The sequence below is a fragment of the Oryctolagus cuniculus genome, chromosome 13, assembly GCF_051225735.1.
Source record: "Oryctolagus cuniculus isolate XC-2025 breed Fujian yellow rabbit chromosome 13, ASM5122573v1, whole genome shotgun sequence".
Lineage (NCBI taxonomy): Eukaryota > Metazoa > Chordata > Mammalia > Lagomorpha > Leporidae > Oryctolagus > Oryctolagus cuniculus.
The window spans coordinates 41,744,989-41,769,344 of NC_142879.1; the positions used below are offsets into that span (position 1 = coordinate 41,744,989).

Consider the following 24,356-nt stretch of genomic DNA (forward strand, 5'->3'; position numbering starts at 1 on the left):
GGACAGCTAGGTATGTGTTTTGCCTTTTGTCTTGATAACCTTGACGTAGTATCTTGAGCTCCTATAAAAATGTATTTTTACAGTGTTATTTATTTACTTCTTTTTATTTAAGGGGCAGAGCCAGTGAGAAAGAGAGAGAGAGAGGGAGAGAGATCTCCCATCCCCTGATTCATTCCCCAAATGCCCACAACAGCTGGGGCTGGGCTAGGTTGAAGCCAGGATTACAGGTTTCATCTGGGTCTTCCATGAGGGTGGCAGGGACCTATTTACTTGAGTCATCACCTGCTGCCTCCCAGGGTGTGCATTAGCAGGAAGCTGGAGAGGAAGCAGAGCTGGAACTAGAACCCAGGTGCTCCTGTATGGGATGAGGGTGTCCCAAGCAACATTTTAACTGCTGTGCCAAACTCCCCCTATATATTTTTTTAAATAGAGCCTAACATTTTTGAGCATCACGTATCAGACCAGTTACTCTTCCATGTACCTTCCTGCACTTCCTTCCTGGATCCTTTAAATAAAAGTAACCTGATAAAATAACTATTGTTGTCCTCAAGTGACAGATGAAAAATCTGAGGCTCAGTCACAGGAACTTGCCCAACTTTACAAAGCAGTGAACGGCTAGGTTTTGAATCCAGATTTGTTGCATTTGAATTGCTGTTTAGTATTTGTTTCCTGGAGGCTATCCAACTCATGGTGTGTTCTATTCCCTAACTTAGTGTCCATACTTGATTACAGAAGCCAGGATTGGGCCGGCGCTGTGTGTAGGAGGTTAAGCCTCTGCCTGTGGCACCAGCATCCCATATGAGCATCGATTCGAGTCCTGGCTGCTCCACCTCCAATTCAGCTCCATGCTAATGACAGGGAAAGCAGTGAAGGATGACCCAAGTGCTTGGGGCCCTGTACCTATGTGGGAGACCTGGAAGAAGCTCTTTGTTCCTGGCTTTGGGTCAGCTCAGCTCCAGCCATTGCAGCCATTTGGGGAGTGAACTAGTGGATGAAAGATCTCTTTCTGTCTCTTCCTATCTCTTGTAACTCTGCCTCTCAAATAAATAAATAAATAAATCTTTTTAAAAAGAAGAAGAAGCCAGGGTAAATAGTAAGATTCTCCCACTCTGCATCCCTTCTGTACAGGTGCACATTTCAATGTATTTCCAAAGAAAGAAGAAGCCAAATACAATAACATCCAAAAAGTGGGTCATTTAATAAATTCTGCTGAGTTTCTTATCTTCTTTGATGCTATGTTAGTAGGGGCTGGAATTTTGGTCATGAAGTATAAGAATAAAGATACAGAATGGAAGAAAGATTAAAAATTGAGAGTAAAAATACTTCCAGACTTTAAAGAGAGCATCTAGATATTCTCCAGAATAAATAGTTGAAATATGCTCTTTAAAGGCAAAGCTAACAACTTAAAAGCAATGCATTTAAAGCAATTAGGAGAACATCTACATATCACCAACTACATACCTGTAAACTGCTACTTTTCCTCTTCCAAATGCTCCCACAATTAAATCTGAAAAAGACGAAAACACAAAACATCTCCACATATTTTATGGAAACAACCCATAAGCTGAGCATCCCCAATTCAAAACTCTGAATCTGAAATGCTTCAAAATCAAACATTTTGAGAATCAGCACACCACCACAAAGTGGAAGGTCATACATCGTGAAACTGTTTCATGCACAAAATTACTACATATATTATACAACATTGTCTTCAGGCTATGTGAGTGAGGTATATATGAAGCATCAAAGAATTTTGTGTTTAGACTTGGATCACATCCTTAAGGTATTATATATATGCAAATATGGAAGTGGTTCAAAAGGCTAATGAAAAAGTGGAGTTAAAATGTTTATTTTGGTGCAGTTTTTAAAAATGCATGCATATTTTTCATAATATGTTTTTCTATGAACTTTAGGCACACTCTTCATATGCATGGATTTCAGGGGGATTTTTTTTTGTTCTAAAACAAACATCTTTTAATTCTATTTTTCCATGGATATTTTGAAGTGCCCTCATATTCCAAACTCTGAAAATAATCTGAAAGATTTCTGGCCACAAGCATTTTTGGATAAAGGATATTCACCCTCATATTAAGCTCATAATCACATGTCACACATATAGCATCCTGAACTGTACAGTGAGAGGCCAAAAAAAAAAAAATAGTAAGTCACAGCTTTCCTAAGACATTTCAGAAAGGATAGTGGAGCTTCATCTTAATCAGCTCAGCAAGACATGAACATCAGCACATCTCAACTCCTTCCACACTTAGGAAGGCCAGATTTCCAGAAATACATAAGGAATTCTTCATAAAATCACCTTTCATACTATGCTAGATTTAAGGCAGATATCCCAAGGAAAGGAAAAAGGACAAGGCATGTGCTTGGTGTCTCCTGAGTACCAGGCTCACTACACACCTTGTCTTATAACTAACTCTCTTACCAGCAACAACATGGATGCAACTGGAAGCCATTATACTTAGTGAAATAAGCCAGTCTCAAAAAGACAAATACCATATGTTCTCCCTGATTTGTGGTAACTAATAGAGTACCTAAAAGGTAATCTGTAAGAATGAAATTGACACTTTGAGATGTGATGACTTTGAATAGCCCTTGTCTTGACTATTGAGGAACAGTGTTTTTTTTTCTTCATACTGTTTGTTGAACTCTTTACTTAGCATAGGGTTAATCTTACAAGTATAAATTTAACTAAAAATAGATCTTTGTAAAAAATAAGAATGGGAATAGGACAGGGAGGAGGAAGAAGGGTGGGAACATGAGTGGGCAAGAGGGTAGGGTAGAAATTATCACTATGTTCCTGAATCTGTAGGAAATACATGAAATTCGTATATAAAAATAATAATCCTATGAGAAAATGATTATTACTCTCAAGTGTGACATTCTGATCGTCATCGTGACATAACATTTGCTCATGACAAATGGTGTACTTGCTGAATACTTTGGGCAGAGCAGTCAGTAGTATCAGGGAACTTCAAATGGTTTGTGGAAAAATGAAATAAAAGGACTTCATGTATTTTCCATAGATGTTTGAAGAACCCTTGTATATCATTATAATGATCTCAAATAGCAACACCAGCAATAATGAATGGCACATATGGAACATTTACTGTATGTCAAAAATTACTCTGACTTACTGTGATTTCCAACAAGAAATTACAAAGTTTCTATTATTAGCACAATTTTGCACATAAATGAGGCTTACACAGCTGAACTATAAATTTAATCAAGTTCACACAAGTAGTGAAAGGGTGGAGCTGGTAACAGCAATAGAGCTCACAACCAGCCAATGGTTGGGTAACAGGAGGGTGATTTCAAAATGTTCATGAAAAATGGGATAAACAAGGTAAATTTTTGGGGGGCAAACAGTTGAAATCCATGCATACTATTTTTGCATTTTCCACTCCTCCTATAGGTAAAAACATCGACTTTCTTAGTCTTATTTACAAGAGTCATTCCTACAAGAATCAATCAAACACAAATAAAAAAGGCAATGGGAAAGTCTACAGAGTAAAAATGAAGTGCAAGAAAACCAAACTTAATGAAAATAAGGAGCACAGAACACTTACAACATGGGGACTAAAATTGGATAGTTGTAATAAAACAGAAGTGAACACGGGAGAACAAAAAATAGAAGAACTCAAACAAAAAAGAGTGAGTGGAATCTTCTTTGGTCTCTCCGTACAGAAAACGGGCTAGAGAAACGGGTCAATGTACTTTACAGAGGAAGCTGAGTCACGGCCATGTTCTCTTGACGCTCATCTTTGCAGTTCATGCCAACATGGCCATGACCTCAGCACCTACAAGTCTTCTCCTGAGGACCTAGTGTCCCTTGATAATGGCCCCTGGCCAATTACGCATGAGAACTGGACAATAAGGAGCACAGCTTCCTCCCACTCCAGTGGTAACACTGAAGCTTGTTCTCTGTCTCCCTAACTTCCCCAGCCAGACAGGAGCCCTGGTTGCCCACAGTGGCCACCAGCTGGATGAAAACCTTTATCTTCTTCCATTCCATGTCTCTTCCTCCACCAATTAATAGTTTTACTTGGAATCTTTTCTCAAATATGCTGTTTTCTTCTCTCTCTCTCACTCTCCCTCTCTCTCTCTCTCTCTTTTTTAAGATTTTATTTATTTGAGAGGTACAGTCACAGACAGAGGGAAAGACAGAGAAAAAGGTCCTCCATCTGCTGGTTCACTTCCCAAACAGCCGCAATGGCTGGAGCTGAGCCAGGAGCCAGGAACTTCCTCCAGGTCTCCCACATGAGTGCAGGGACCCAAGTGCTTGGGCTGTCTTCTGCTTTCCCAGGCCATAGCAGAGAGCTGGATGGGAAGAGGAGCAGCCGGGACTAGAACCGGTATCCAAATGGGAAGCCCATACCACAGATGGAGGATTAACCTACTGTGCCACAGCTTGAACGCCAAATACATTGTTTTCTTTTTTTTTTCTTTTTTCTTTTTGACAGAGTGGACAGTGATAGAGAGAGAGAGAGAGAGAGAGAGAGAGAGAGAGAGAGAGAAAGGTCTTCCTTTGCCGTTGGTTCACCCTCAAATGGCCGCCGCGGCCGGCGCACCCCGCTGATCCGAAGGCAGGAGCCAGGTGCTTCTCCTGGTCTCCCATGGGGTGCAGGGCCCAAGCACTTGGGCCATCCTCCACTGCACTCCCTGGCCACAGCAGAGAGCTGGCCTGGAAGAGGGGCAACCGGGAAAGAATCCGGCGCCCCAACCAGGACTAGAACCCGCTGCGCCGGCTTGTTTTCTAATCCTTAACTTAATATTTGTTCTGGAACAACCCAAACTGACACAATAATTTGCATTAAAATTTCTAAAATATGTACTCAAACATGTTCAGTGTCAAAACTACAGTCAGATGTCCTTCTGCTTTATAAAGAATTGGATTTACATAACAGGCTCAGGATTTGACTCCAAAACTCCGTATTTAAGTGATATGTATGCTAAGTTCAAGTCAAACACAGATATATAAAGAGCTCTGTATTAGTGAAATTAAACAGTGAGAAAGGAGCTACAACTAGGCCAACTCACAAAATAAAACACTCTTTTCCAAGGGTTTTAATCTTTGAAGCCAGATGCCAAAGTTTCTATCAATTTTTAAAACTAAAAAAATTAATTCTGATAATTATATCAGAATTTCAACTTTTGCAACTATTTTCACATATATTCTTTGATATATTTGTCCCATCTAGTTATCAGTACATTTTTACTATGTCAAGGAAAAAGAGCTACTGATATGAAGAAGCGTGAACCCCATTCTTCCCATGTAATCACAGGACTCCATTTTAGACAAGTGTCACACAGGTGGCCCTTGGCCTCAATGCACGGCTGTTGACATGACACGAGATTAGGCAGCTTTGTTACAAAAAATGATTCAAGGGGAATTGTGTGCTTTGTTCTTGGCTTCAAATAAGGTGAAATATTGATACACCCAAGATGAATTGCATAAATAAGAGATGCATTTTAAGAACTGCCTCTGAAAATTGCAAAGAAAAGAAAAGAAGATTGTAAGCCTTCCCATGGGGCAATCTTCAGTTTATGCATCTCAAATAGTACATGATAGTATAGGCAGGAGTAAGTGAAGAAAGAATCTTTGCATGCATAGTAACAGGCATAGTGCCAGATAAAGAGCAGAGATTTCATCAATACTTCATTATGGTGGAATAAGTAACATGACAAACTCAAGATGGGAGAATTGACGAGAATGAGGGAGTCTTTAAGACAGGTTGGTGTAACCCATGGTTAAATTCTGTTGTATCTATTCATGTACACTTAAGGGTGTTGGGAGACAAACACACACACACACATACACACACACACACTCCAGATTCTAGAAAGTAATGTAGAGGTCCCATCACAGCTAGCTTGTCATTAAAGGTGAGAATCTGAGGCAGGGGCACCCTCCTAATGGCAATAAAGAAGAGATTTCCTTTAGGAACTTTAATTCCTGTGCCTTAGGGTAGGAATTTTCCTACTCTGGAAAGATAGAATAACTGGCAAAATAGGCCTCAATTTTCGTCACGAGAATGTGACCACAGCTATTCAGAGGCCAGAAAAACAGTTATCTACCACAAAAGTATGTTTGTCTTTGAGACACTACCTTGGTATTGTGCCTGCTGGAAAAGAGCCAGGTGCATTTATGCTGAGGACATTAAAATGGTCAGATTTCTCTAGGGGAGGAGAACAGCTTTGGTGATTTGTATTTCTAACAAATTTATCTTTCTAAAATATGTGATTGGTTTTGAAAAGCACCATGTAGTCTCTTTGTATGTGTGTGTGTGTGTGTGTGAGATATGTTCCATATATATGAGAGGTCTCCAAGAAGTTTATGGAAAGTGTGCATTATAAAAATATGCATGGATTTCAATTTTTTGCAGCAAGGTATATAGTGGGTTAAGCCACTGCCTGCAATGCCCATATCACATTTGGGTGCTGGTTCAAGTCCTGGCTGCTCTACTTCCAACCCAGCTCCCTAACAATACACCTGGGAAAAGTACCAGAAGATGGCCCAAAGTCCCTGGGCCCCTGCTGTCCCTGTGGCAGACCTGGAGGAAGCTCCTGGCTCCTGGTTTAGGCCTGGCCCAGCCCTGCTCATTGTGGCCATTTGGGGGAGTGAACTAGTAGATGGAAGACCTCGCTCTCTCTTTCCCCTCTCTCTAACTCTGCCTTTCAAATAGAAACAAATATTTTTTTAAAAAGTTATCTTTTAATTCTACTTTCTGGGGTCAGCCTTGTGGTGCAGTGGGTTAAGCTGCTACCTGAGATGCCAGCATCCCATATGAGCACCAGTTTGAGTCCCAGCTACTCCATTTCTGATTCAGCTCTCTGCTAATGCACCTTGGTAAGCAGCAGAAGCGATCCACATGGGAGACTGGATGGAGTTCCAGGTTCCTTCTTTGGCCTGGCCCAGCCCTGGCCATCGCAGATACTTGAGGAGTGAACCAGCAAATGGAAATCTCTGATTCTCTCTCTTTCTTTTTGTCTGCCTTTCAAATAAATGAATGAATCACTTAAAAAAATCCCATTTTCCACGAACTTTTTGAAGTATCATGTACACATGCATATAAATGTTTGTGTGTATATTTGCTATATACATATATATGTATCTATACATGCAGAAATCATTCTTTTGAACAATTAGATAATTCCATCTTAGAAATTTAAATAATATCCTGAAACAAAGCAATTTTGGTGCTGATATTCGGATTCCTAACTATGGGAAGTGTCTTCCTTTGACATGACAGGTCCTGAAACATTCTGTAATGTTTACTTTCCTTTCTTCTGGATATGTCTTAAAGGCAGATCTGAAAATAAACAAATGAAAATTTCAGCTGATTTTTTTTCTCTGTTCCTGGAATAACTGGCCACTGAAATTGATTCTTTTCCCTCAATCAAAAAATGTTCTCAAAATGTTGGAGGTCTTTGTTAGTGCCTCACATTGCCGGAGAAACACAGTTTATTTTCTTTTGATGGAACAATTGAGTCCTTTAAGAAAACAAAGCAGGGATATATTAACATGAATGCAGGATCAATTGACAAGGGGAAAACAAATCCCTAAAGATGTGATTCATGGGAGATGTATTGCACCTGGGCTTTGAGCTTTACTCTGCGAAAGCTGTGGTTTTATGAACGAGGCAGAACAAAGAGGAAAGGCTTCAAAGGGCTGTTTGGACTGCAGAGTCTGATTTCACAGATCTCGGAAGGACATTTTAGAGCTGGAAGAAGTTGTATTTCCAAGCATCAGGTTTGGGTTAGGTGGACAGGAAGCATGAGGGCAAAGACCATGGAAACTTCCAGGAGTTGGGGACACGAGAAGAGGAAGACAAGAGGAGCAGCAGCTACAGTGTTAAAGGACACCCAGAGTCACCCTGTGGAAGTCTCTGGCCCTCAAGCCCCTGCCGGCACACGCTGAGTCAGTCCTTCTCATCTGTCACCTTTCACTGGGTGCCGCCTTCTCACCTGTCACTCTCTCCTCTCTTTGAGAAATATGCCCAACATGCTGAAGTTTCTTTCTGAAAATGCCATCAGATACTGCCTTTTCCTATCAATTTTTAAAAATTTACTATTTTAAAAAACTTACTGATTCTGGACAATGAGAATTACCATAATGAACTTTCAAATAAATAAGAAACATGGCAATGTAGAAATAATGGTTGTATGAAAAGATTACAGTTACTCAAAAAGGAGTAAGCATGACCAAGAAAAGCAACAGTCACAAAGGAATTTTAAAATTTAAATTCTTTATCAAAAAACCCTGAGCAAAGCTGAAAGAAAAATAAAAGAGGGAAAAATATTTACAATGTATATGCTTGGTTGAATGTCAATATTTTTCAAAGTTTAGGAGAATGTCTCTGGCAACTAGTGAAAAATAAATATTAATTAATATTAATTAGCCAATTCATACAAATTAATAAGACTACAATATTCTAATAGAATTATTATAAACAGGCAGTTCACATAAAAATAAATACCTATGGCCAACAAATAGCTGAAAAAGAAATTCAACTTCACTAGTCATCAAAGGAATACTAATGAAAGAAACAATTAAATAATATTTTTAACATTTCAAATTAGAAAAGATGAAAAGATTAGTACAAGGCAGTGTTGGATAGAGAATGGAGGAACAGGAAATCATTCCTACGCTTTGTGTGTGGAAATTGAAATTAGCATGATTTTTTGGGAACATGGTTTGTAGATATGCATACCTTTCACTTAGCATTTGTATTTCTAGAAATTTATCAACAATTGGGCAAAGATGAATAAAAGAAAAGAAAAACAAACCTAGCATTCTATTCATTTTAAACATAATTACAGTAGTCTCTCGTTATCATCAGTTCTACTTTTGGTTGCCTTCAGGTAACCTACACTCAACCATTGATCTAAAAAACATTATTTATATATATAATATATATCCACATTTGTAGATATATAAACAACTCACCAATTTTAAATAGTGCACTATCCTGAGTAGCATGATGAAATCTTGGACCGTATTGCTGTCTTGCCCAGGGTGTGAATCATCCCTTTCTCCAGTGTGTCCTGGCTGTATATGCTACCCACCCCTTAGTCACTTCGTAGTCTTCTCTGCTGACCCATCAGCTGTCATGGTACAGCAGTGTTTGTGTCCAAGTAACACTTCTGTAGTAGTCTAGTGCTATGCTACAGTGCCTACTTCATCTCACTTCATTTCATCACACCAGCATTGCATCATCTCACCATCACAAGAATGAGTACAGCACAATAAGATTATTTGAGAGAGACCACATTCACATAACTTTTATTATAGGACATTGTTATAATTGTTGTACTTTATTATTAGTTGTTCATCTCTTCCTTGCCCAATTTATAAGTTAAATTTTACCATAAGTATCTATATATAGGGAAAATAGTCTTTATGATGGTACTTCAAAAAGTTTATGGGAAATAGAATTAAAAGGTGGTAAGTTTATTTTGGTTTAAAAAATTTGAAATCTATGCATATGATAGGTCTTCAAAAAGTGCATAGGGGACAGGTAGTAGGAAAAGTGGTTAATACACCACTTGGGATGCCTGCATCCCGTATCAGAGTGCTGGTCTTTGAGTCCCGGCTACACTCGCTGTTCCAGTTCCCTGCTAATGTGCACCCTGGGATTCAGCAGGTGATGTCCCACTTATTTGTGTCCCTGTCACCAATGTGGGAGACCTTGACAGAGTTCCCAGCTCCTGGTTTCCTCCTGGCTCTCTACTGGCTGTTTGGGCATCTGTGGAGTAAACCAGCAGACAGGAGAACTCTCGTTCTGTCTGCCTTTCAAATAAAAAAATTAATTAAAAAATGTTCAAGTGCATGAGAATTACAAATTATGAAAAAAACTATGTATGGGGGCCAGCGCTGTGGCTCACCTGGTTAATCCTCCACCTGGGGCGCCGGGTTCTAGTCCCGGCTGCTCCTCTTCCAGTCCAGCTCTCTGCTGTGGCCTGGGAGGGCAGTGGAGGATGGCCCAAGTGCTTGGGCCCTGCACCCGCTTGGGAGACCAGGAAGAAGCACCTGGCTCCTGGCTTCGGATCGGCACAGTGCTGGCCGTAGCGGCCATTTGAGGAGTGAACCAACGGAAGGAAAACCTTTCTTTCTGTCTCTGTCTCTCTCTCACTGTCTATAACTCTATCTGTCAAAAAAAAATAATATGTATGGATTTAAAAATTTTTGGTACCAAAATAAATTTTTCTTCCAGTTCTATTTTTCTGTGAGGTTTTTGAAGTATCCTTGTATAGGGTTCAGTATTAGCTGCAGTCTCAGGAGTCTACTGGGAGTCTTGGCACACACAGGGGAGACAACTACACATGCTTTAATCTTTATAACAATCTCTTGAAGAAGATATTTTTATTATCCCCATTTTAAAATGAGAAAAAATGAACTTCAGGGAAGCTAAATATAGGAAGTGGTCAGGTCAAGTTTTAAACCCCGTCTGGATACTGACCACATATTGTTACCTGCTGACCACACTGCCTCCAAGGAGATAACTACATACTATTTTTCTCTATTTAAAAATCATTTTTAATGAAGGTATATTTTACCATAATGAGTTTCACCCTTTTTAGTGTATAGATCTAAGAGCTACGATAAATTATTCCAGGCATGGAACCACTGGCACAAACAAGATAGAGGAATAGCTCCGTTAGTCCAGATGTTCCCATGTCAATTCCCTGTGTCCCTTGACAGCTAAGGGAGGCCTGAGTTTTATTCACTTTTTAGAAAGTCACCATACTCATTTCTATAAATGTTTTTGTGGGTCAGTTTCGATTTGTACCTTGTCCCTTGTTGAATCTCTCTAAAATTTCTGAAGTGTCCTTTTAAAGGTAGTGTTGTATGTCAAGTGGAAAATTACTGAATGGAGGGTGGGAAACTAGGAGTGCTGAATCTCAGTTCACTTTGCTAGTGGCTTCTGAACAACCTGGGACAAGTCACTGCCAAATCTCTAGGGAAGTACTAACCAGGTGTGACTTTGCTTAGCTGCTGAGATCAGCTGAGATGGGATACAAGCAGGGTGGTATGGTCACGCACTGGTAAAGTTCCAAGGTCCTCCAGATGACAAAACCAAGGGCTCAGTGGGATTTGCTGGCGTCAGACGACTGCTTCACAAGCTCTCATGGACATCCTGGGACTTTCCTTTTTGTCTTAACTCAGCTTTGCTCGTACAGGCTCTTGCCTCTTTTATTGGTCAGCTTTTTCATAATGTAGCAAAAAACCTGAGCAGCCTACCTTTATCCAGAAAAGAGGTTCAACATCCAAAAGGCATGGTGGAGGTTTTGGTTCTGAGCAGAGGCCCCTGGTGGATGATGGAGCACGTGTGGAGGAGGATCCCATGGTGAGCCAGGAAGCAGAGACGGGCTCATAACAGCCGTCTTGCCAGAACTCAGGAACTCACATGGGAATTGCTTTCTGAGGCCACACCCCCAATGACCTAAGGGCCCTCCATTAAATCCCCCCTCTACACAGCATTAATGGATTAAGTTTCCACATGCTTAGTACCCCTCATTTATGACTGTGAGGTTTTCAAATGCTCCATGAGTTGGGGGCAAAGTCAAACCACAGCCATGTCTGCTAAGGAACACTCAAGGTTTCTTCCTGCTTTACTGGCCCTGGATACATGAGGGGTCTTCCAAATGTTCATGGGAAATGCACATTATCTTTTAACTCCTTTTTCCCATGATTTTTAAGAGGACTTTCATTAGACCCAGTACCTCACTATCATGACTCAGCCCCATGGACTCCTGGCCCCTGCCTTGGCATTGCCCACTGCTCTCAATTCACAGAAACTCCTCCAGGTAATGCCCACTCCCCCAAAAGTATTTCAGAGATGAATGAGGGCCATCAGGTAGACTTGCTTACTTGGAACCACTTTTTTGCTTCCATACAACGATGATAGTAAAAGGAACGAGAGGATTAGAGATACTGTGTTAAATGTTGGATGCAAATTTGGCCATATCCACTTGTAAGTGGGTTATGGAATTGGCTTAAATGTTGGGCACTAGACAAACAGCTCATGTCTGTGGTAAGCCGACATTTAGATAAGTCTCCTTGAGTTTGGCAAAAGTATTAACCTAAAAATAGAGGCTGCCTTTCTTCCTTGCTTTTTTTATTGTACATGCAAAATGTTACTGAGAAGAAGGTTATGAGTTGAGGAAGAAATGTTTTTTGAAAAGTGCATGATTTTATCCCAGAGAGTAATAATCCTAACAATCTGTCTGAAATGCTTCCAAATGAACTCTGAAGAAAAACATTTATGAGTTGGAACTTGGTATTAGGTTGCAACATTCTAATTTACTAAGGGTTTATTTTCCTTTTAAAAAAAAACTCACAAGACATGAGTGAAATATCAAACGATGAGTCTGCCTTATGAAAATAGTTTTCTATATATTAGCCTCCTGTGACTGCAAGAACCACCTCTCCCCTTGCTCTAGTTTGAGGCTCCACTGATTGCCTTCCATGTAACTGTATCAAAGGCATTTCATGTGATCCCTGTGGTAGCCATGCTGACACAGAATGTGCCGGCATCCATGCGGTCGCAAGCAGTCCTGGAGTGGTCTGTTTCTTCAAGACCAGTGTCCCTTCCAAGTGGTTGCCTGCTTGGGGTGAGTTTCCAGTCTCCAGAAAAGCCTGCTGACACTTCCCCCACATGCAGTCTGATAAATCCTATCATTAAAACCTTTTGGGCCGGCACCGTGGCTCAATAAGCTAATCCTCCGCCTGCAGCGCCAGCACACCAGGTTCTAGTCCCGGTAGGAGCGCCGGATTCTGTCCCAGTTGGCCCTCTTCCAGGCCAGCTCACTGCTGTGGCCCGGGAGTGCAGTGGAGGATGGCCCAAGTGCTTGGGCCCTGCACCCCATGGGAGACCAGGAGAAACACCTGGCTCCTGGCTTTGGATCAGCGGGGTGCGCCGGCCGCGGCGGCCATTGGAGGGTGAACCAACAGCAAAGGAAGACCTTTCTCTCTGTCTCTCTCTTTCTGTCCACTCTGCCTGTCAAAAACAAACAAACAAACAAACAAAAAACAAAACACCTTTTGGAACTTTATACTCCTCTAAGTTTTATGGGCTGAACTGTGCCCCTCTTCCAAAGTCCTATGTTGAAGCCCTAAGCCCCAGGACCTCACGATGTGACTGTATTTGAGGACAGAGTCTTTAACAAGGTAATTAATTTAAAATAAGGTGATATGGATGGGCCCCAGTACCCTAGGACTGGTGTGCTTTTTTTTTTTTTTTTTTAAGATTTATTGATTTATTTGAAAGGCAGAGTTACAGAGAGGCAAATGCTGAGGGGCGGGGGGAGAGAAAGAGAGAGATCTTTCATCCACTGGCTCACTCCCCAGATGGCCGCAATGGCCAGAGCTATGCCATCCAAAGCCAGGAGCCAGGAGCTTCTTCTGGGTCTCCCATGCAGGTTCAGGGGCACAAGCACTTGGGCCATCTTCCATTGCTTTCCCAGGCCATAGCAGAGAGCTGGATTGGAAGTGGAGCAGCCGGGATTCAAACCAGCGCCCATATGGGATGCTGGCTCTGTAGGCAGTGGCTTTACCTGCTATGCCACAGCGTTGGCCCCAGGACTGGTGTTTTTATAAAAGAAAATTAGAACACAAGGTGAGGACATAGAGAGACGACAACCATGTGAAGCCAAGGAGAGAGGCCTTAGAAGAAACTAACTCTGAAGACACATTGGTCCTGGACTCCCAGCCTACAGAACGGTGGGTGAGAATAAATCTCTTGCTGTTTGAGTCACCCAGGCTATGGCAGCCCACCCAGACTCCACAACTGTTTGTTGAACATCCACCATGAGCCAAGTACCTGCCCTAACTGGACTGTAGGCAGCAGTGGGGGAGCAAACAGACCCTTCCCTGCCCATGCCAAGGCCAGGACTACTGAATCCAGGGGTGGGACCTACTTCTGGATCAATCATATCCTGATGAGAATAAGGTCATGAGATCCTTCGCCACCACACACTTGAGAAAAGGGAACAGCAAAGTTGCTGCAGCGAGTGGGCAGCAGGCCTCAGGGACAGAAAGGAGAGGGCGCTGAGGATGAGAGGAGCCGAGCATCACCCAAAGAAGCCACCCCTTGTGCACGGTTAGTCTGAGACTTGGCAGACTTCAGGCTTCCTATTGTGTGCTCACCATCCCATGAACTTCTCCCAGGACTGATGGTGTTGAGTAACCATCCCTTAATGTCAACACGGAAAAATGTTAAGAAGATATAAAATGTCTACCACGTAGAAAGAAAAGCATCCCATGAACAATGTCTGCAAGTAAGGAGGACAGATGAGGATTTTGTGATGTACTAGTCCATCATCTCACAGGTAGCTTTAGACATGGATTACCTAAGTCCTCACTTTATGATACAGGGCTAAGGTTCGGGGCAAAGAACCTGGACTTGACACTTAGAACTTGTTTCCATTCCCCCCACTTCCATTTGGTCAATGGAGTTAAAAAATAAGAATAATTGGGCCAGCACCGCGGCTCAACAGGCTAATCCTCCGCCTTGTGGCACTGACACACCGGGTTCTAGTCCCGGTCAGGGCACCAGATTCTGTCCCGGTTGCCCCTCTTCCAGGCCAGCTCTCTGCTGTGGCCCGGGAGTGCAGTGGAGGATGGCCCAGGTGCTTGGGCCCTGGACCCCATGGGAGACCAGGATAAGTACCTGGCTCCTGCCATCGGATCAGCGCGGTGCGCCGGCAGCAGTGTGCCGGCTACGGCAGCCATTGGAGGGTGAACCAATGGCAAAGGAAGACCTTTCTCTCTGTCTCTCTCTCTCACTGTCCACTCTGCCTGTCAAAAAAAATAATAAGAATAATTGATGGTGCAGCATAAGTTTGTACATTTAAAGTTTGCAAATTGCTTACTCAACAACCTTGGGTACTGGGGGACTGGTGTGATTGCCTTTCTTTTATGGCTGGATAAGTTAAGGCTAAGAGATGGATGTATGCCCAGGGCTACAAGGCTGGTTGATGATGGGTGAAGAAAGGAGAACATGGGTCCCCTGACTCCTGGTTTGGTGCTCTTTCTATCATGCTAGCTACTGATTCTCCTGGCCTAGCCACTTGAAGAGCAATTGGTAATCTAAATGTCCAGTGAGGATACAACTAGGGATAAGCATTTAATGCTTACCAAGAATGGGCCTATTTGAGTGAGGCCTGTTGTGATCCCAGGAGAGGAATGCCAAATTTTATTTCAAAGGAAATTATCACTGGGGCTTGCATTGTGGCACAATAGGTTAAGCAAGGCTCGCAAGGCCGACATCCCATATTGGAGTGCTGGTTCGAGTCCCAGCTCTTCTGCTTCCCATTCAGTTTCCTGCTAATGGGCCTGGGAAGGCAATGGATAACTGCTCAAGTGCTGAGGCTCCTGCTGCCCATGTGGAAGATCCAGATGGAGTTGTTTGCTTCTGGCTACAGCCTGGCCCACTCTGGCTGTTGCAGCCATTTGGGGAGTGAACCAGCAGATGGAAAATGGCTTTCTTTTTCTCTCTCTCTCTGTTGCCCTGCCTTTTAAATACACACATACATACATGCATACATCATTTTTAAAAAGGACATAATCATTTCTACTTGCATTTCCATTCTCATTCTGCACCGAGATGAAATAGTTTGCTGGGTTTTAGTAGAGTTTGACAGAAGTGGTAAGATAAACAGAGAGGAGGGCAACTGTTTATATGTAAAGGTGTGTAGCTGTGAAGAAATTACTTTATCCATTAATTCATATATTCACATCATTCATTCAATATTTACCAAGTGTCTTTTGTGTTAGTCATTGCTTTGAGCACTAGAATTCCAAGATGACCAAAACCAAATCCAGTCCTAACGTCGACCAATACAGTGTCCAGTCTAGTGGGGTGAAAGGGACATTTGTCGAATATTCCCACGTCTGTCATTTCCATCTGAGATCAATGTTTTTAGAAAAAGGACAACAGGCAGGAAAGCTTCCTGAGGAAGTGACATTTCACCTGAGTTCCTAAGTGGGAAGTGAATTTCTGGGAAAATGGCCAGCATGTGCAAAGTCTTTGAGACAGAAGGGAAGCATCAAGCGAATTACACTAAACTATGGCCTTCAGAGTGAACAGTGGTAAATTAACAATGACTTATACAAAGAATGTGCAGTGAAAGGGCAGAAATCACATGAGGTTTTAAGTACAAGGCAGTGGACTCCAGTTCTTCCACACCCCACTCCTCCCACCCCCATGATCAGACACCAAGACAAGACAGCAAGGTTTTTCATTAACTAGATGTTCACAAGCAAGATCAAGTACAAATGAAATTCTATCATAATTAATGGTGTGTTGGCTTCAGAAAGAAGTCAGCGTCTATGAGTATGTGGAAGGAGAATGGTTCAAACGTAAACTGACAGACGACGTGGAGCATATGCATGTAAATGTAATAGCCAGAGTTAGACTTCTTTTATCTAGTGAAGAAAATATGTCATATGAGTATTTACTGCCTACAGGTGGCATATAACTTAACTCTGCTCTATGACAGATTTGGGGTGAGGTATTTATTATTTGTGAAGGGTTTAATCCTAGTACCTAATTCAGGTGGGTGGAAGGCTGCACTTCAGGCATGTGAGGAAGTTCTTCATTTTTAAGGTCACTGATACAGCTTTGGATAGAAGGGACAATTTTTAAATAATGGCTGCCTCTTCAAAGGTGAACCAGGGGTGAGGCAGATGGAGGGACTCACAGGTCTTCACACCAGAATAAACAAAACAGGAATATATGTCTTAGCAATATGACAGCTCCTGAGCTTTAACATCCTAACCTACGGCTGAAGTAAGAAAAAAAGTCATTCTGTATGTTCTTGGACTTGAAAATGGCTGTAGCTAATCTTGGTTGTGATCTCTCATAAATCCAGTAGGGAGCATAGATCGCAGTCTTTGCTGATCTGGATCTGTGAATTCCTGAATGAGAAGACAAATTCACAGATTCAAATTCCTCCCTGAAAACACATGTCAACAATGAGACAGTGGATTTGTGAGTGACTGAGCAGCAGTAGGAGGACGTATCAGGTTCACCTCAGTGTGCCTATAGGGATCCTGTAACTTTTTTATTTATTTATTTTTTTAAGATTTATTTTATTTATTTCAAAGAGTTAGAGAGAGAGGTAGAGACAGAGAGAGGTCTTCCATCCACTGGTTCACTCCCTAGATGGCCGCAATGGCCGGAGCTGCACTGATCCGAACCCAGGAGCCAGAGCTTCTTCCGAGTCTCCCATGCAAGTGCAGGGGCCCAAAGACCTGGGCCATCCTCCACTGCTTTTCCAGGCCACAGCAGAGAGCTGGATCGGAAGTGGAGCAGCTGGGACTGGAACCATATGGGATGCTGGTGCTTCAGGCCAGGGCATTAACCTACTCTGCCACAGCGACGGCCCCAAGGGATCCTGTAACTCTTAACACGCTTGAGAGTCCCGCTTGATACCAGCCATGGTGGGGATATTCACACCATGGAAATTGGTAAATGCTGTGAACGTGGGCTTTTTCTTTCTTTCTTTTTTTCCTGCAGATCTGGTGGTTGAACATCCCCCAGCACACCTCCGACTGTGAAGGTGCATTTGCAGGCTACAGACACCAGGCCTCTGATGCACGGGAGGCTGGCAAGTCACCCAGGTGCTCATCCTCCCCAGGAGCTGAGGGTCCGTCCTCCCGGCCGCCTCCAGCTGCCCTGCAGTAGTGCTGTGCTCACCCGGGCCAGTGAAGTGCACTACCTTCACCCTGGGATGATTTAATGGCTTTCAAACTCAACTTACATTCTCATTACAACTCATTCTGCTCACCACTAAAAACAGGGGTCCTTGGGGTGTCATTCTGAAATATAAAACACACTTCTTCCACTGTTTTCCTAGTGGGGCGCCACTTATTTAACATGCTATTTCAGGCTTTTGTTGTATCTCCTCAATATACTGTTACCTGTCTACTTTTATGCTGTCACCAGCTTGGACCAAATAATCTCTGAAATTACCTGCTTTTAAAAGATAGAAAGCATTTTCTTTAGTTTATGTGTAGAATTCATTTCTTAGCATAATCACAAAATAAACTGAAAAATTGTGCAATGCATACTAGCCAAGGCAAAGTAGGCAACATTTTCATTACATAAAATGGAAACAGACAACGTTTATTACTTAGGCCAAATTCTTTAAAAACCTGGCTGTACTGTTTAGCCTTATAAATGTGTCAGTCCCCTTTTCCTCACTCATACACTATGAGTCAAGTAATTAATTCATAATGCTGTATCCCTGGACAAAATGAAGACTCCAAGAATAGGAAATTATATGGCACAGGCTATGATCAAAACACATAGAACCTTTTGCCACTGTATCAACTATTCCTTCAATGCACCCACTTGGGAAGCCCCCTAGTGGTTTTTTTAGTTGTGGAGGAACACTTCCCATGACATCCCTGCCTCTGCTCGTGCTGTGTCCCTCTTCTGGGATGCCTTCTCCACTGACTCATGTACAGTCCTTCCTGTATCTTAGGATCCTGCTTAACTGACTTCCCCCATGAAGCTTCCTTATAGAGAGAGGGAGAAACAGAGAGCAATATCCCACCTGCTGGTTCACTCCCTAAATGCTCCCAAGAGCTCAGCTGCTTCACACATTATGGCTGCTTCGCAGAGTATGCATTAGCAGGAAGCTGGAATCAGGAGCCAGAGTGGGGGATCGAATCTAGCTCTCCAGTATGGGCTATGGGCATCTACATAGGTGTCTTAATTGCTAGGTCAAGTGTCCGCCCCTTGTTTTTAACCTTATTAAACCTCTTATTATTAGCTCCACCTTATTAATTGTTGGATGCTCTCTATGTCCATGATTATTTTGCCTCTTAAGGGCATGGGTTATGTCAATGTAGTATCAATATATCATTTGGAGCTATTATTTAATGAACTGAAAGTAGATACTATTCCCAGAGCTACCTGCTTTATACGTACCATCTAATTTAACTTTCAAAATATACCTTTAAGAAAACAAACAAAAATGCACAGCTTCTGTGAAGAATGACTCCAGGGATGGAGCAGGGAAAATAAAAGATAAACCTGGAATGTGTAGTGGTGTTAGAAAGTAAGGAAATGTTCATAAGAGGATGGGAAATTTCAAAAGAACCTTGGAGCCCACCAGAAGGCAGCCCCAGTCACCAAATACTGGAAATTTTTCAACAACAAAATTAAATATAGTAATGGGTTATAACCCATAAAGTGAAACAAAATCCAAGAGTGCATGCCAATAAATAAATTAAGAGATTTTTTTTCTTACATTAAAATTACAATTAAATGGAGAGGGCATGATGAGGATAGAAAAATCACAAGTAGACAGGAGTAACTGTTGCATGCGAGACTCATCCATGGCCACTAAGATCAGCGGGCAAGAGTATGAGAAACAGGATATTTACATAGTCTGAAAACATCTCTCCAAAAATACTTATTTTTAAAAGGGGCAAAAAAATAGGGGTGGCCATTGTGCTGTGGGCTAAGCCACCACTTGGGACGCCAGAATCCCATATTGGAGTCCCAGCTGTTCTGCTTCTGCTCCAGCTCCTGGTAAATGTGCCTGGGAAGGCAGCAGATGATGGCCTCTGGACTGGGGCTCCTGCCACCCAGGTAGGAGATGAACTTGGATGGACTTCCTGGCTCCTGGCTTCAGTCTGCACCTGTCCTGGCTGCTGGGGGGGTTTGGGGGAGTGAATCACCAGCTGGAAGATCTCCCTCATTCTCTCTGTCACTCTGCCTTTCAAATAAATAAATATATAAATAAATCTTTATTTTAAAAGGGAGAAAAATAGTAATTTTAGAGTGGGCAAACCTGGATATCTTAAGCAAGTGATGAAGTGCAAACAGGATAATAGTTATCCTGTACCTCCGGTTATGACGCACTGAAAAGGGAATAGCATGGCTTGTGTGTAATTCTTGCCAAAAGTACACAACTGCAGTCAATCATGAGCAAACAGCAGACAAATATAAACTCAAGGGCATTCTTCAAATGTCTGACCAATACTCTTCAAAAGTGTCACAGATGTGACAGTAAATTAAGTCCAACAGACTGTCACAGATCGGAAGAAACTATGAAAATATGATGACTAACTGTGATGTCGGCTTCTGGACTGAAGAAAAGAATGTTGGAAGGACAAAGGGTCACATTCTCTAGAACTTCTATCAATTACTTAATAGTTCATTGTACTATGGTGTAAGATGCAACTTAGAGGTGAATTGTGAATTTGCACTTTTTCTGTGAGCCTGAAATTATTTTCAACAAGAAACTTAGGGCAAAAGCCTTGCATCATTTAACATAAAAAAAAAAAATAGGTCTTCAAGAATCTAACTGGTGTTAGAGAGCAATCTGGAGAGGCAGTAAATCTAGCTCTGGGATTAGAGAATCAAAGAAATCTGAGTAAAAAAGACCCTTGGGCCGGTGCCGTGGCTCACTTGGCTAATCTTCCACCTGCGGCACTGGCACACCGGGTTCTAGTCCCGGTTGGGGCACCAGATTCTGTCCCAGTTACCCTCTTCCAGGCCAGCTCTCTGCTATGGCCAGGGAGTGCAGTGGAGGATGGCCCAAGTGCTTGGGCCCTGCACCCACATGGGAGACCAGGAGAAGCACCTGGCTCCTGGCTTCGGATCAGCACAGCGCACTGGCCATAGCGGCCATTTGGGGGTGAACCAACGACAGGAAGACCTTTCTCTCTGTGTCTCTCTCTCACTGTCTAACTCTGCCTGTGAAAAAAAAAAAAAAAAAAAAAAAAAAAAAGACCCTTGGAGAACCAATCTGCTCATTTCACCCTCAGGTGAGAAAAGCAAGCCCAGAGGGGCTGAGTTACTGAAATCACATTTAGGAAAACCGGTTCTAGAAATGTGGTTCTTTGAGTCTCCACTCTGTTTTACTTCCACTCTACGACACTACACAATTCAAGTCTCAGAACTCTTTCAGTTGAATTAATTCAAGCAATTTAAATGCACAAGGTATTCCTACAAGAAATATAATACTCTAATTTCTAATGTGTTTATAATGAAGTTATGAAAATCTTGCTCAATAAGACATAATGTTTTGCTTTTCATACAAATGTGAATAGCAGTTTGAGAAATCAAAATAAACTTTGACTATATGATTTGAACTTAGTTCAACTAAAATTCAAATGAACAATTTCAAGGAGCTCAAAGTTTCATTAAAGTGCATTACTCCCTTTTGCGAAAGTTACCCCTTTAATTCTGCTCACATGTAGGTTTTCTTGTGCTCATTTGTTTGCTTACACTATACATGGGCATGCACACACACAGAGACCCCACTCATTAAAACAGATGCTAGGCCACTTTGTTTCATTGAGCATAATCGTCTGAAATAGCTCCATGATATAATCATCATATATTAGGGGCCTGAACGAGACGATGATAGTCTTGGCGTTAGGCCCATCTTTTCCTCCAGTTTTTACTGCCTGTAAGATTTCTGCTCCTCAGCAAAATCTGGACTCCCCTACTTCATCCTCTCGTGTCTGGGCTACGCGTTTAGCAGATGGTGTTGTTGTACAATCTTGTATAAGAGGATTAGTCTTGACCATTGAATTTCAGGATTCCTTTCTATCCCAGCTGTTTCCCCTCTGAAATGCTTTCACTCAATTAGTATACATAAGATATTCTCTAGTTAATCCTAGCTTTCCAATGAGCACCAAAGTAGAAATCTGAACATATCTATGCCTTGAAAAGAAAAAATAATTTTGTCGCTAGAAATTAAAATACTATGACTCCTTTTTATGTCTGTGCACTGGTGACAAAAATTAACATGAAATAAAAAAACCCTGAGTTTATTCTAGATGTTAGATTATTCCATACATTATTTATATATATTTTTAAAGATTTAGTTACTTATAAGTCAGAATTATAGAGCCAGAGGGAGAGACAGAGAGACTGAGAGAGTGAGAGAAAGATCTTCTACCCACTGATTCACTCCCCAAATGGCCGCAACGGCTGGGGCTGGGCAAGGCCAAAGCCAGGAGCCAGGAGTGTCTTCCAGGTCTCCCATATGGGTAAAAGGGCCCAAGCACTTAGGCTGTCTTCCACGGCTTTCCCAGTCCACTATCAGGGAGCTGGACTGGAAGCGGGCAGCCAGGACTTGAATCCATGCCCATATGAGATGCTGGCACTATAGACTGAAGCTTAACTGCCAGCCCCAGTTATTTCTATATTTCTATAACTAAATCTTCCCCTGTCTATCCATTGATCTGTACTTTTCTTGGGTACTCTGGATCAAAATTCCAGTCATTCCTTATTCCCCTCACTACTATCTCCCATCACAGCTAATCATTACCAAGTTTTGTCTAGTTTTCCTTTGCACATTTTTTTTCAATTCCTTAGATTCTCATTGTCATCACCCTAGTGCAGATACAGGCGTGGAAGCTCAAAGCAATCAAATAACTTGTGGAGTGTCAAGCTAATCAGTGTGGATGGGAATCCAAACTGGGGCAGTCCGATTCCCCTTCCTTGGCTCACGGCCACTCTGCTAACCCTAATAGGTTTATTTTTATATTGGTGTGATGTCTCCCAGGAAACAGAAACGGAGTACCATTGAATCCTACCTTTTACACTCCCCTGCTGTGGACACACATATAGGAAGGTACTTCAAAAAGTTCACAGAGAATACTGTTTATGAAAAAGCTACACATGTGTAGTTTTTTGCACCAAAATAAGTGTATCTTTTAATTCTATTTTCCATGAATTTTTGAAGGACCCTTTTATGTGTGCAAGCATATGTGTTTATGCATGAGATTCCAAAATAATATTTCAATGAAATTACAATTCAAGATCAGACAAGCTCCAATGGTTTGGTTGGCTGGTGGGGGAACATGTATTTATCTTCTATGTGGTGCCTAGCATGCTTTGGACTCAATCATCAGTAGTAGTCATTACTATAATTGCAAGAATGTTAACAATATAATTGACCCCCTGCCTGCTCTCTGCTAGCTTTCCTCCTTCCAAAGACAAGAAGGCTGAGTGTTTCTGATGAAATGCAGAACATCTGTAACATGCAGTTAGCTGAGATCGTGTGAAAGGAGTAAACAGAAATCAAACTACCTTTTACATGTCTGTGCTTTTGGTTACTCAGGTACTGCGCAAACTTTATTTTTAGTCTGTTTGGAGGATGAAATGGCTATAATGCATATAGCAAGTGTACTTCAGCACTACTCAGTCTCTCCATAAGACAGCCAGCCAGGTCGTGTCAACAACATGCAGAGGGTGCTCCTTGCTGTCTGTGAGTGGGGCAAGGTGTGTGCCCTTGCAAAATGATAGGCAGGTTTTATAACAGGCTTCCAGAAAGGCTGTACAGTAGGCAATGAAGACCAAGGGAAGCTAACAGGTGCTCGCTCAACTTTGAGATTAGCTGCTAAGTGCTAAGCGCATAAAATGAGGAGAGACTGTTCATCTCAAGAATGGGAAAATCAACCCCGTGGTACCCCATCAAACTGGTAGGCACACTTTGCCAGGTGTCTTCCATTCCAGGGAGCTTGACTTGTTTCAATTCAGAATTTCAAATCTGTTGTCTTTCCCATTTTTTTTTTTTCATAAATTGCGCAGGTGACCAGGTAGATCAAGTAACAAAGTTTGGGATTTTTTTTTTCTGATCTATTTAGAATGGAAGTCCTGGAACAGGCCCCTGAGAGCCTGCATGTCCAGGTGGGAGTCTGAAAAGCTACTTTTCCCCCTTCCCAAATGGAGAGAACCCCCTTGTAATACAAAGCTGCCTCCACTTGCCCCTTGGCTGGGTAAAACTTGTGTGTACATCATTGGCAGCAGTGCTGGCTGGAGAATTAGCTCAGGTTCTGGAAGTAATCAGGGCAACTGGTGGGGCTTGTCTGTGGAGCTCCAGAGCCTGTACATTTTCTTCTGTAATACATTTAATTAAGACCAAATGATTACAAAGTTTCTAAAGGCTAATAATATTTTCCTCATAAAATGTGTTGAAAATTTACAAGCATAATCTCGGTAACCATGTATGAATTTTTTCCAGCATTATTTCTATAGCTTGAATATGATTTGGCTCCCAATTCATGCACAGGTTAAAACCCCAGAGTGGTAAGATCATGTTTCTGAGGGTGGAGATGATGCAATTATGGTGCGTAGGAGGTAAGGCTAAGGTCGTAGGTTAGTGGAGCATGCCCTGGGAAGGTAGATGTTGGAGGAGAGTTGGTTACAAAGCCTGAGTCAGGCCCAGCTGCTCTCTCTGCCTCCTGTCTTACCCGGTGAGCCTTCCCCAGCCTCCCCAGACACCCAAACCATTGGAGCCTGCCTGATCTTGCACCATGAACCTCCAACACCAGGAACCAAAGTAAACTTCCTTCCTAAGTAGCT

At 42.1% G+C, this 24,356-nt stretch overlaps 1 protein-coding gene across 1 annotated transcript in view; it reads right to left on the minus strand.

The window, feature by feature from the left end:
- ITGA8 (integrin subunit alpha 8) overlaps positions 1-24,356 on the minus strand; it is a 192,194-nt gene that overhangs the window by 85,076 nt on the left and 82,762 nt on the right. Inside the window, exon 14 of the mRNA XM_002717427.6 lies at positions 1,462-1,507. Coding sequence (XP_002717473.3) covers positions 1,462-1,507 — 46 coding nt within the window. The remainder of the gene's footprint in view (positions 1-1,461; positions 1,508-24,356) is intronic.